Source organism: Notolepis coatsorum, assembly GCF_963971535.1.
Source record: "Notolepis coatsorum genome assembly, chromosome: 5".
NCBI classification, from domain to species: Eukaryota; Metazoa; Chordata; class Actinopteri; order Aulopiformes; family Paralepididae; genus Notolepis; species Notolepis coatsorum.
In genome coordinates this window covers 9825491-9837837 of record NC_140169.1, presented here as the reverse complement: position 1 = coordinate 9837837, position 12347 = coordinate 9825491, and the positions used below count along the sequence as shown (strand labels likewise).

At 51.0% G+C, this 12347-nt stretch overlaps 1 protein-coding gene across 1 annotated transcript in view; it reads right to left on the bottom strand.

The window, feature by feature from the left end:
• The window catches only part of LOC311229260 (scavenger receptor cysteine-rich domain-containing protein DMBT1-like), a gene marked incomplete at both ends in the record, with an annotated part of 53363 nt that extends 41351 nt beyond the window's left edge, over positions 1 to 12012 (bottom strand). The window contains 3 exons of the mRNA XM_084315327.1: positions 9504 to 9824; positions 10007 to 10369; positions 11901 to 12012. Coding sequence (XP_084171453.1) covers positions 9504 to 9824; positions 10007 to 10369; positions 11901 to 12012 — 796 coding nt within the window. The remainder of the gene's footprint in view (positions 1 to 9503; positions 9825 to 10006; positions 10370 to 11900) is intronic.
• Between the last annotated feature and the right edge of the window lie 335 nt (positions 12013 to 12347).

Sequence of the window (12347 nt, the reverse complement as noted above, 5' to 3'; positions counted from 1 at the left end):
CAGATCTGTGCTTACCCTGTGCGTACGATCATTTCTAAGCAAAGAGTGGGATTCATCAATTTCGATTTGAACTTGACTCCGTGCTTACATCTACGCACAGGTCAGACCAGGCGTACCTGACGCCCAGTGGTAGAATATATTATTACAACAAGGAAATGAGCTTCTGTGCATAATAACACTGGCACGTTCTGTACGAACCGTAGTTCATTATAGTTCATTGTAAAATAGCAACAGTAGTGTAATTATGGTCAAAACCCTATAAATAGCATTTGGAATAATAGATCTTTCTCTCAGAATGAATGCAGCATGGTTTATATAGCGTTATCGGAATATACGGGGTGTAGGCTACTGACTGACTGCGCTCCGCGTAGCTTGATTGATTGATTGATTGAAAAGTTTATTAACAGATTGCAGAATGGGTACAGTACAGTACAGCTCAGTACATACAATTGTTAATTGGGGATGCAGACCAACTTTCGTCTTGTTTACATCAGGGTCCCCCATTTTCAATTCATCATAAATCATAAAGCTCAACTCGTTATTATTTTGCGCACAGACCGCCGAAACACGGGAACGTTTTGATTATATTTAAAAGGCTTTACGTTAAACGAAACAAGTGGAATTTCGAAGCTGTAAGCAGAATAAGTCATATGAATATAGTGTTCTTCCCCCTTTTTACTGTATAAGAAAGAATAGAAAACGCATTGCAATGACACCATGCAGATAGTGGACAGACTATATGATGGGATTCAAGTTCGCGTTTTTGTTGCTCATAGGCATGCTGTCAGAGTATGATATCTTAATCAAACATTCTAGAACATTTGTCGTCACAGATCATGTCCTAATAGAACATAGGCTATGGCATGGATCGTGATATTGTGTGGACTGTTATTATTACTGTACACCGGTACCACCCATTGTGACAACAGCCTTGTGAGTCCCGCACACAAACATGATGGAATTCAAGTTCATGTATTGAAAGGCAGCTACATCATACATGCAGTGAGATTCATTGTTCTTGTATATGCTCTCGTATTATATTGTTTATATAGGCTACCCAATACTGACATCAAAATGGATTGTAGTATGCCTCTAGAAATCATATGCAGCAGGTAGAAAATTGACGGGAGATCCATCGCGATTTGGAATAAAATTGATGAGAACTTTAATCCCTGGCCCTGGGTATTAATCAAACAACACGGGAAAAGGCAGTCATATTCCAGTGCGGTCTTTATTAGCCGACAACAAAATAGATGCCTCTAAAAATCATATAGCCAATCGAACACAACTAATAAAGGCATTCATATTACAGCACGGTTATAATGACACACAACCAACGCCAAACAGTGGTCAACGAACGGTCTTTATTAGTATTTTGAGCTGTCCAGGCAGAATTGCAGCAATGGTCTTAGGGAGCCGTTGATATCTGACATCACCGTTTACGAGTCCGCCTTTTATTTATCCCATAAATAATACGAGATAGTGTCTTCTTGGTTCGACAGCAGTGAATTGTCCGTGGAGTTTCTCAGAGTCCCGCTCGGGTCAGTCCATTATTTCACATCCCATGGGGGGTGTTTCCTCATTTTCATGACCATATATGGATAATCATGCACGAGCATTGACGGTAGAACAAAGTGGTATTCATCAACACGGAGGAGCATAGAGCCTGCTTACGCACCGTGTGATGAATCCCGACTTCCCTGTGCGTACACTAGTTCTACATTCCGTGCTTACGTGTGGAAATAGAAATGTTCTACGCACACTATTGATGAATGAGGGCCCAGGATCTTTTGTGGAGAACTGCTGTGGAGAACCTGGTTCCCCGTTCGGAGCTACGCCTCGTAATCTGCCCGCTTCTCGCGTTGCGCTCTGGTGAGTTTTTGGAAACTATCTTTTGGATTATCAGTTTTTTGTGTGTTTGGTGAACACCGAAGAGATCCTGTTTTTGTTTGTACTGGACTCACCTAATTTTTGTGTTAGATTAACACTGAAGATACCGTATTGTTTTTTCTCTGGACTCTGCTAACTTGTGTGTGGTACACCGAAGATCAAGTCACTTGGATTTATACTGGATCAGTCACCTCTCTGCCTGTGTGTGCGCTGGGCTAACTCTGATTTCTCTCTCTCTCCGTTTCCACCGGGAGTGAAAGCTGGGAGGATCTGCAGAGCCGCTTCAAACGTCACTAGCCAATTCCTCACCACTACCTACTGGGAGTATCTGCAGAGCCGCAATAATCTTCACATGCCAGATTCCCCGTTTGTTCGATTGCTCTACTTCATTCCATCTTGTGACTCTGTAAATAAATACGCCCTTGCTTTGGCTAACTCTGAACTTCCTCTCTGTGCCGTTGCGTTTGAGGTCGGTTACAAACCCTAACATTACGACCCAACCATGACGACCTCAGCCGACACAGAGAGGGTCAGAACAGCGTTGGCAGTCCAGATAGAGTTAACCAACGACCACAGCCTACAGCTAGATGCGGCTGCGGCTGCTGTACAGGAGCTCCGAGAGCAGGTCCTGCCTATTCAGGGGTCCCTTGGCTCTCTGGCTAGCCAGCAGTCTAATATTCTCCTCCACTTACAAGCGCTGAGTGAAACCGTTAACACCTTGCTTGTAACCCCACTTACTTCAGGAGCCTCGGCCGGAGCATCACCCGCAGACCTGGCAGGCCCCGCGCCTCCCGATCCCGCACCTCGGGAGCCCCGTCTCTCCGAACCACGGTTGTTCGATGGTAACTTCGAGGATTGTGCCACATTCATCATGCAATGTGAGTTGGTTTTTCGTCATCAACCCAGTCGATTCACTTCAAGGGGAGCCCAAGTGGCTTACATGACTAACTTGCTCTCAGGCCGGGCAGCCCAGTGGGTCACTGCCTCCTGGGCAATGGGGGAAGATTTCTGTTTTTCCTACCCAGACTTCGTGGCTGAGCTCCGCAGGGTTTTCCACCACCCAGCCCGTGGCCAGGACCCTGGCGCCCGGTTGGGTACCTTCCGGCAGGGCAGTGGCGGGGTCACCGACTACGTGCTGGAGTTCAGACTGGCGGCAACGGAGAGCGGTTGGAACGATCAAGCACTTCGTCTCACCTTCATGAGGGGGCTCAACGACGCTGTCAGGGACCAGCTCGCGACCCGTGAGGAACCTGAGTCCCTCGAGGACCTGTTCAGCCTCGCCATTCGCATCGACGGACGCCTCCAGGAGAGAAGACGTGAGAGAACCCGACAGGGACCTCCAGAGGTACTCCAGACCCCCCGTACTCGTGACGGTACTGCGGGTCGCCCTGCTCCCAACACGACTGGTGGCTCTTTTCCCTCCCGTTCGGTGCCCGGGGAGGAACCCATGCAGCTGGGACGTTCTCATCTTAGCCAAGCTGAACGGGAGGCGAGGTTCAGGTCCGGCCTTTGCCTCTACTGCGGTCGGGATGGACACCGTATCGCCAACTGCCCCACCCGGCCAAAACACCAGGCTCGCCGGGACCCCGGGAGATCCTGGTGAGCCGTTTTTCTCGTTCCCAGAGCCGTGCACCACCTAGCCGTCTGATGAACGTCACCCTGGCCTGGGCGGACCAACGGGCCACGGTGGAGGCACTCATTGACTCGGGGGCTGACGAGAGTTTCGTAGACTTCGAGTTTGCTACCCGGGCCAACATTCCACTTGAGGACCTAGTGAGGCCATTGGAGGTATTCGCATTGGACCAACACCGCCTGGCTGACATCACTCAACGCACCTGCCCTGTCCTGCTCACCATTGCTGGTAACCACGTTGAGAGACTCCAGTTTTTTATCACCAGATCCCCTCTTGTCCCAGTAGTCCTGGGCCGGCCCTGGCTCGCGCTGCACGAGCCCCACATCGCCTGGTCCTCCGGTACCATCAGGGGGTGGAGCTCCTCCTGTCATGCCCAGTGTCTTCAGGCGGCGTCCTGTCCCTCGCCCCGGAGATCCGTTTGTGAGCCGCCTCCGGACCTCTTGACCATACCCCCCGAGTACCACGACCTCATGGAGGTTTTCAGTAAGTCCAGGGCTCAGGCCCTTCCGCCTCACCGGCCTTACGACTGTGCCATCGACCTCCGCTCAGGGGCTCCCCTTCCCGGCAGCCGCCTCTACAGTCTGACCGTCCCTGAGAAGGCAGCGATGGATCAATACATCTCTGAGTCCTTGGAAGCAGGACTCATTCGGCCTTCCTCCTCTCCTGTGGCGGCCGGCTTCTTCTTTGTTGGGAAGAAGGACGGAGACCTTCGACCCTGCATCGACTATCGCCAGCTCAACGAGATCACCATTAAGAACAAGTACCCTCTTCCTCTCATGAACTCCACCTTCGAGCCTCTCACCCAGGCTACCGTCTTTACCAAGCTGGACCTCCGGAGTGCCTACCATCTAGTCCGTATCCGAGAGGGCGATGAGTGGAAGACCGCCTTCAAGACTCCCAGGGGCCACTACGAGTACCTGGTTATGCCGTTCGGCCTCACCAACGCTCCGGCGGTATTCCAGGCGCTCATGAACGACGTCCTTCGTGACATGCTGGAGGTGTTTGTGGTAGTATACCTAGACGACATCCTCATCTTCTCCAAGACCCTCGAGGAACACATCCAGCATGTCCGCCGTGTGCTGGAGCGCCTCCTCCACAATCGGCTCTTCGTCAAGGCGGAGAAATGCCGATTCCACTCCGACTCCGTCGATTACCTGGGCTTCATCGTGGAGAGGCTTGACCCGAGCTGATCCTCGCAAGATCCGGGCCGTGGAGGAGTGGCCGGAACCCACCTCTCGGAAGGAGTTACAGAACTTCCTCGGGTTCGCCAACTTCTACCGAAGGTTCATCCGGAACTACAGTCAAGTGGCGGAACCGCTTACCAGGCTGACCTCTCCCGCCCTGCCGTTCGACTGGTCCCCAGTGGCGTGTGCTGCGTTCCGCTCCCTCAAGAAGAGGTTCACTTCCGCCCCGATCTTGCTCCATCCAGACCCCAAGAGACAGTTCATCGTAGAGGTGGACGCCTCGGATACTGGACTGGGAGCTATCTTATCCCAGCGGTTGGCAACAGACCAGAAGGTACATCCATGCGCCTTCTACTCGCGTTGCTTCCTCCCTGCCGAGAGGAACTATGACATCGGCAATCGGGAGCTGCTGGCGGTTGTGGCTGCCTTGGAGGAGTGGCGTCATTGGCTAGAGGGGGCCGAGGAGCCATTTACCATTTGGACGGACCACAAGAACCTGACGTACATCCGTGCTTCCAAGCGCCTCAATGGCCGGCAGGCAAGATGGGCCAGCTTCCTCAGTCGGTTCGACTTCTCGCTGACGTTTCGCCCTGGTTCCCGCAACACGAAGGCTGACTCCCTGTCCCGGTTACACTCCAAGGGGGCTCCAACCACTGAGGACCCGACTCCCATCCTCCCTGAGGACAGGGTGGTAGGAGTAGTCACCTTGGGCATCGAGGGGGTGGTAAGGCGAGCCGTCCTTGGTCACATGTGGCGCTGGACTTCGTCACAGGTCTTCCTTCTTCCCAGGGGAACACGTGCCTACTGACCGTGGTGGATCGGTTCAGCAAGGGGGTTCACCTCGTGGCCCTTCCCAAGCTTCCCTCGGCGGCAGAGACGGCGGACCTCCTGACACGCCACGTGTTTTGCCTCCATGGTTTTCCCCAGGACGTCGTCTCGGACCGGGGGCCCCAGTTCACTTCCCAGGTATGGCGGGCTTTTTGCAAGGGATTGGTGGCAACGGTCAGTCTTTCCTCTGGTTATCATCCCCAGACTAACAGACAAACGGAGAGGATGAACCAGAGTGTGGAGTCTGCTCTTCGGTGTGTGGCTGCCGAGAGACCAGCTTCTTGGAGCCGTTTCCTTCCCTGGGTCGAGTACTCCATCAACTCCATGGTCAGTTCCGCCACCGGCCTCTCACCCTTTGAGGTATCCCTGGGCTACCAACCCCCTCTTTTCCCTGCACAGGAGTCGGAGGTGGCAGTTCCCTCCGTACAGGACCACCTCGACCGGTGCCGTCGGGTCTGGGAGATCACCAGGACCGCGTTGCTCCGGTCATCGGAGCGTGCCAGTCGTGGGGCTGACCGGCGCCGGGTACCTGCGCCGACGTACCACCCTGGGCAGAGGGTGTGGCTTTCCGCAAGGGACCTTCCACTTCGGTCCTCGGCCAAGAAGCTTATCCCCCGGTTCGTCGGTCCTTTTGAGGTTCTGAAGGTACTCAGTCCGGCGGCGGTGAGTCTTAAGCTTCCTGCATCCATGCACATTCACCCCGTTTTCCATGTGTCCAGGGTTAAGACTGTCTCTCTCAGTCCCCTGATGCCTCCTGCTCTGGACCCGCCTCCTCCCGAGATGGTGGACGGTCACCCCCAGTGGCAGGTCCGCCGGTTGATGGGCGTTCGACGGCGGGGTCGAGGTTTCCAGTACCTGGTGGACTGGAAGGGCTACGGTCCGGAAGAACGAAGCTGGGTCTCCCGCCAGCTCATCATGGATCCCGGCCTGATCACCGACTTCCATCGTGCCCATCCGGGCGAGCCGGGTCGGGCTGGTCGCCGGGTGGCTCCCGTGGAGGGGGGGGTACTGTGAGGTTTTGGTCCGCTCCCTGCCACACGCTCCGTTCCTTTAAGGTACTATGTGATTAATGCGTGCCGTGTTGATTGGTGCTTTCCTCGCCACACGCTTTTGAAGCAAGTATCAATCTCATCCCGCAGCTGTCACAGCTTGTAATCAGCGCCCCTGTAGGCTTTATATGCTCAGACCCCCTTACTATCGATGTTGGGTCGTTTTGAATTACACCTGCATATACCTGCCTTCCCCGTCGCTGTTGCTGTCTTTTGCTCTCCAGGATCTTTTGTGGAGAACTGCTGTGGAGAATCTGGTTCCCTGTTCGGAGCTACGCCTCATAATCTGCCCGCTTCTCGCGTTGCGCTCTGGTGAGTTTTTGGAAACTATCTTTTGGATTATCAGTTTTTTGTGTGTTTGGTGAACACCGAAGAGATCCTGTTTTTGTTTGTACTGGACTCACCTAATTTTTGTGTTAGATTAACACTGAAGATACTGTATTGTTTTTTCTCTGGACTCTGCTAACTTGTGTGTGGTACACCGAAGATCAAGTCACTTGGATTTATACTGGATCAGTCACCTCTCTGCCTCTGTGTGTGCGCTGGGCTAACTCTGATTTCTCTCTCTCTCCGTTTCCACCGGGAGTGAAAGCTGGGAGGATCTGCAGAGCCGCTTCAAACGTCACTAGCCAATTCCTCACCACTACCTACTGGGAGTATCTGCAGAGCCGCAACAATCTTCACATGCCAGATTCCCCGTTTGTTCGATTGCTCTACTTCATTCCATCTTGTGACTCTGTAAATAAATACGCCCTTGCTTTGGCTAACTCTGAACTTCCTCTCTGTGCCGTTGCGTTTGAGGTCGGTTACAAACCCTAACAGTCAGTGTGTTAGGGAGTGGGGACTGACGTGATGACGACAATGATGAACACAATGAATTAAATGAAAAATGTAATATTTTTGTATCCTCTTTTTCTCCGCCTGATTTTTCAATTTTTTCTCCCCATCCCAATTTTTTGTCGTTATGCCAATTCCCCCCCCCTTCCCTACCTGGTTGTTGTGCGCATGTTCCTCCTACTGGTCGGTACAAGGGAACCCTGAAGTCCACCACATGCTTCCTCCGACACATGTGGAGACAGCCAGTGGCTCTCTTCTCACCTGGCAGCGAGTACTCTCATTGGTGAAGTGTAACGCGTGGGAGTTCACGCTGCCTTCACCATTTCCTGCCTTTCGCTGAGCAGGCGCCCAGACCTGACCTGTATGCGTCGCTGTCCACAATGCCAGATTACCACCCACGACTTCCCTCCCCCTAACCCAGCCAAACGAGTTAGTATGACAACCGGCCCAAGCCTCAGGGCAATGCTGACTCCGGGAGTCGAGACCGCAGCCTCTTGCATTGATGACGAGCGCAATCTCCGCTACGCCACCTGACCGCCTAATGAAATGAAAATTTAAATGAATGCAGCAATCAAATGTTGAAATGTATAAAAAAAAAAAGCTATATTGTTCTTTAAGCCACCTAAAAATTCCATTTTTACATGAAGACATATCTTCTTTTTCTTCTCTAACTGTACATGTAAATGATCACAAAAATAAATCGATGCATTTTGTGCGCAACGACCAGGAAGGGAATTGACATAATGACTAAATTGGGATGGGTGAAAAATACAGAAAGCCTCAACACTGTATGTCATTCTTTTCTGTCTATTAATCTGTTGTGTATTTATGCGTGAAAAAACCCTCAGCACGGAACTAGGCAAAATCTGCATATGGCTCGCTGATAACAAACTATCATTACACATGGGCAAAACAGAGTCCATTCTCTTCGGTTCAAATAACAAACTCAGCAAGACCGACGGTTTCTCAGTTACAGTGGGTGACAATATTGTCACAAGGAAAGACGAAATTACCTACCTGGGTTCCATCCTAGAGGCAAATCTTTCCTGTGACAAAATGGCATCCAATGTAATAAAAAAAGTCAACCAACGAACTAGATTCTTGTACCGGATCTCCTCTCTGGTAAACAAGAATACCCTGAAGACTCTGGCAGGAGCACTCATTCAAGGGTACTATGACTATGCGTGCACCTCATGGTACCAAAGCACCTCAAAGGCGCTTAAAACAAAATTACAAACATCACAAAACAAACTGGTCAGACTACTACTTGACCTGAACCCCAGAACCCACCTCACCCCTGCCCACTTTGCCAACCTAGGATGGCTTAGAGTAGACGACAGAGTACAGCAACTTGCAATGGGCCTGGTCTACAAGATACACTATACGACCGGGGTGCCCATGTACATGTCAAAATACTTCCCAAAGGTCAGTGAATACCACAACCACTACACCAGAGGAAGCTCAACAAATCATGTTAAACCCAGATTCGGCTCAAACAAGGGACTAAACACGTTCCGCAATTATGCCACAACAATGTGGAACGCCCTACCCAAAGCTGTAAAGGAATGTGAATCCCTGCCCACATTCAAAACCGCCCTTAAAGAGCACCTACGGGAGGCTGCAATTCGAAACTGGCCACCGTAAATGCCCAAAACCCCCACCACCTCCTAATAGACAGTCTCCTCCCCACCGCATGTATATATTCCCTCCCCGCCGTATGTATATTTCCCTCCCACCCACCCACCCCCTCCTAATGTACAGTCCCCTCCCCATCATATGTATATACTGTATATACTATAGGGGTAACAGTACTGTATATTTGAATACCGCCTATGTCACAAATGTATCAGTACTAAATACCTATATGTCCCTATGCCATAAATGTCATGTATGTTGTGTATGTCATAAATGTCTATATGAATTGAAAATGGGGGACCCTGATGGAAACAAGACAAACGTCTTTCTCAGGTCTGCATCCCCTTAACAATTGTATGTATTGAGCCGTACTGTATTGTACCCATTCTGCAATCTGTTAAATAAAGTTTTCATTCATTCATTCATTCATGCATATTATATATTTACCTTCACAGATAATGCCAGCATCTTCATTGTGACCACAGTCGTGGATTCCAAACCCCCGATGTCTACAATCTGTTATAGATGACTCATTGCCTGAACACTGAACATCATCCAACCATATGGGCCCTCTACCCTGTCCAAAATGTGCATAATGGGATGCAGACAGGGCCCGGCCACAGCCCAGCTGTCTACACACCACCTGGGCATCATTCAGGTCCCAGGCATCATCACACACCGTCCCCCACTGGTCATCATGGTAGACCTCCACTCTGCCAGAACAAGGGTTGTCAGAGTAGCCGTTGACCAGCCTCACCGGAGCACCAGCTGAAATACAAATACATATACAGTATGCATATATATATTTAGTTCTTTTTTTTACTTTATTTGGAGACAAGCACTGTGTCCAAACGCTGTCCAAACTGAGCAGTCAAATTAATTTTCATCATGACAGATGCTGACATACACAGAAAGGATTGGTTATTATAGGAATACATGTTCATACTGACCTTCACAGACAACACCAGCATCCTCGTTGTGTCTACAGTCGTGGGATCCAAACCCTTGGTGGCTGCACTGTGTGAGGTTGGACTCACTGCCTGTACACCTGACCTCATCCAACCAGATGGGTCCACTGCCTTGTCCGAACAGGGCAGTATGTGGTGCAGACAGTGCCCGGCCACAGCCCAGCTGTCTACACACCACCTGGGCATCATTCAGGTCCCAGGCATCATCACACACTGTCCCCCACTGTCCACGGTGGAAGATCTCCACTCTGCCTGAACAGGAGCCGTTCCTTCCATCGGCCAGGTGGACCTTCCCCTCTGCTGTGTTGTTGCCTGGTGTTGGTGGCCTGGTGATGTTGGCTATCGCTGTAGTGGTGGTAGTGTTTATTGGTCTGGGAGGAGGTGTGGCTGGAGGTCTTGTGGTATTAACCTCTGGTAGGACTGGGACAAATAATATCCATAAACCTACAAGGCAACTAAAGGTCCCACTGATCCAACATTACCAAGGAAACGTCAGCGCATACAGCAATAGTTCAATGTGATTAGATTGTGGACAGATACCATTTATTCAATTTCACCTAGAAATAATTTCTTTTACAGGAAGGCATATCTTCTTCTTTTTTCACTGTACATGTAAATGATCACAAAAATAAATCTATGCATTGTGTATGGTAAATATTAACTGCCACAAATAAATGGAGTCTAAGCCCTTTTTGGGGGGTTGTGGGGGGTATTGGAGAGGGGCTAGTAGTTTCAGGAGCACATGACCAGGACCTCTTCGCCGCCCACAGAGGAGCACTGTGGTGAGTCCTGCGGGAAACCTATCAAACCATGATGCACCCAGACAAGATCCACATTGGTGCCTTGGAGCCTGATACCCCCCCCAGGGAGTATGTGGCAAAGGCCTACGCCACCTGGAGAGACATGCCTGGCCAAGACCCAGCAGCTAATCCAATGGGGGAGGCGATGCTTAGAGAAAAGATACAGAAGGGCATCTCCAGTGAAGTGAGACAAAAACTGAATGAGGTGGTGTGCCTGGGAAGCCTTCCCTTAGATGCATACATGGAAAACGTAAGAAGGAGCAACAGGCCAAGGACAAAGAAACTGCAAGCCAGCGAAAGCTCTTGTACCAACAGCCTGTCGAGGCAATCAAGGTGGTGGAATACCTACAAGCCATGGTACAAGCCGCACAGCCCAGAGCCGAGACGGGGAATAGTGGATAACTGAATAACCAGGAACCAGCACAGCCCAGAAAACAGGAAGAACCGACACCCTTACAACAACAGAATCAGAGGGGATCAAACTGGCAGCTCAGAGGAGGGAATGGACGTCAAAGAAGCGGACCCCTCTGGATGGCCGGCATCGGCTGAGTGCTGGAATTGTGGAGAGATCGGCCATCTCGCCCGAACATGTGACAAAGGGTGGCGAACCCAAGGAGCCAGCAGTAGGGGTAGAGGAAATAACAGAGGAGGTGGCCGAGGAGGATATGGCCGACTCCAGGATCAGTGGTACGGACTGAACCAAGGCCAATACCAGAACCAAGGCCAGACCCAAAACCAATACCAGAACCAAGGCCAGACCCAAAACCAATACCAGACCCAAGACCAGAATCAGCAACAAGACATGGGCCCAGTAGATCCATCCAGGGGGCCGGAGCAGACGTTCTGACGAGGCCCAGATAATTCAATGGGGGGGTGTCAGCTGTCATTGTCATACTTAAGGGAGGAGCTAATAGTGCACGTAGCGGTGAATGATAAATCTGTCAGGATGATGGCAGACACCGGCGCAGCGTTCACTGTAGTCCAACTTAAGGATGCCACACACCTGCCCATGTCCGGTCGATATGTACGGACAATTGGCTTTGAGGGAATCAAAAAGCTGATCCCAGTGACAGAACCTGTCACCCTGAAGTACAGAGGCAAAGAAGCGACTGTTTCCATCTTGGTCTCCGACACCGCACCCATCGGCTTACTGGGCAGGGACGGCCTTGGTATGCTGGGGATGAACATTTTATGCACGCCTGATGGTTGTGTGATCGACGTCCCAGAAGACCACTACTATCAAATGATGCAAAGGACAGACACCCGACCACCGGAAGTATACTGGTTGGGGAACCTAAGCCAGGAATTGCTCGGACCAGCGTTGGAATGGGAGACATTCATCACCGCCAATATGCCAGATGCAAAGAACCCAGAGACACCATACCATTGCACTCTACAGTACTATAGAGATGCGGATCAGAGACAAGCCAAGGAGTGGCTGAGAAATCAACCAGAGGAGGTGCAGCTCAACGCCACCAGCATAATAATGGGACCCCAAGGAGCAGCAATACGGCTTGCACGGA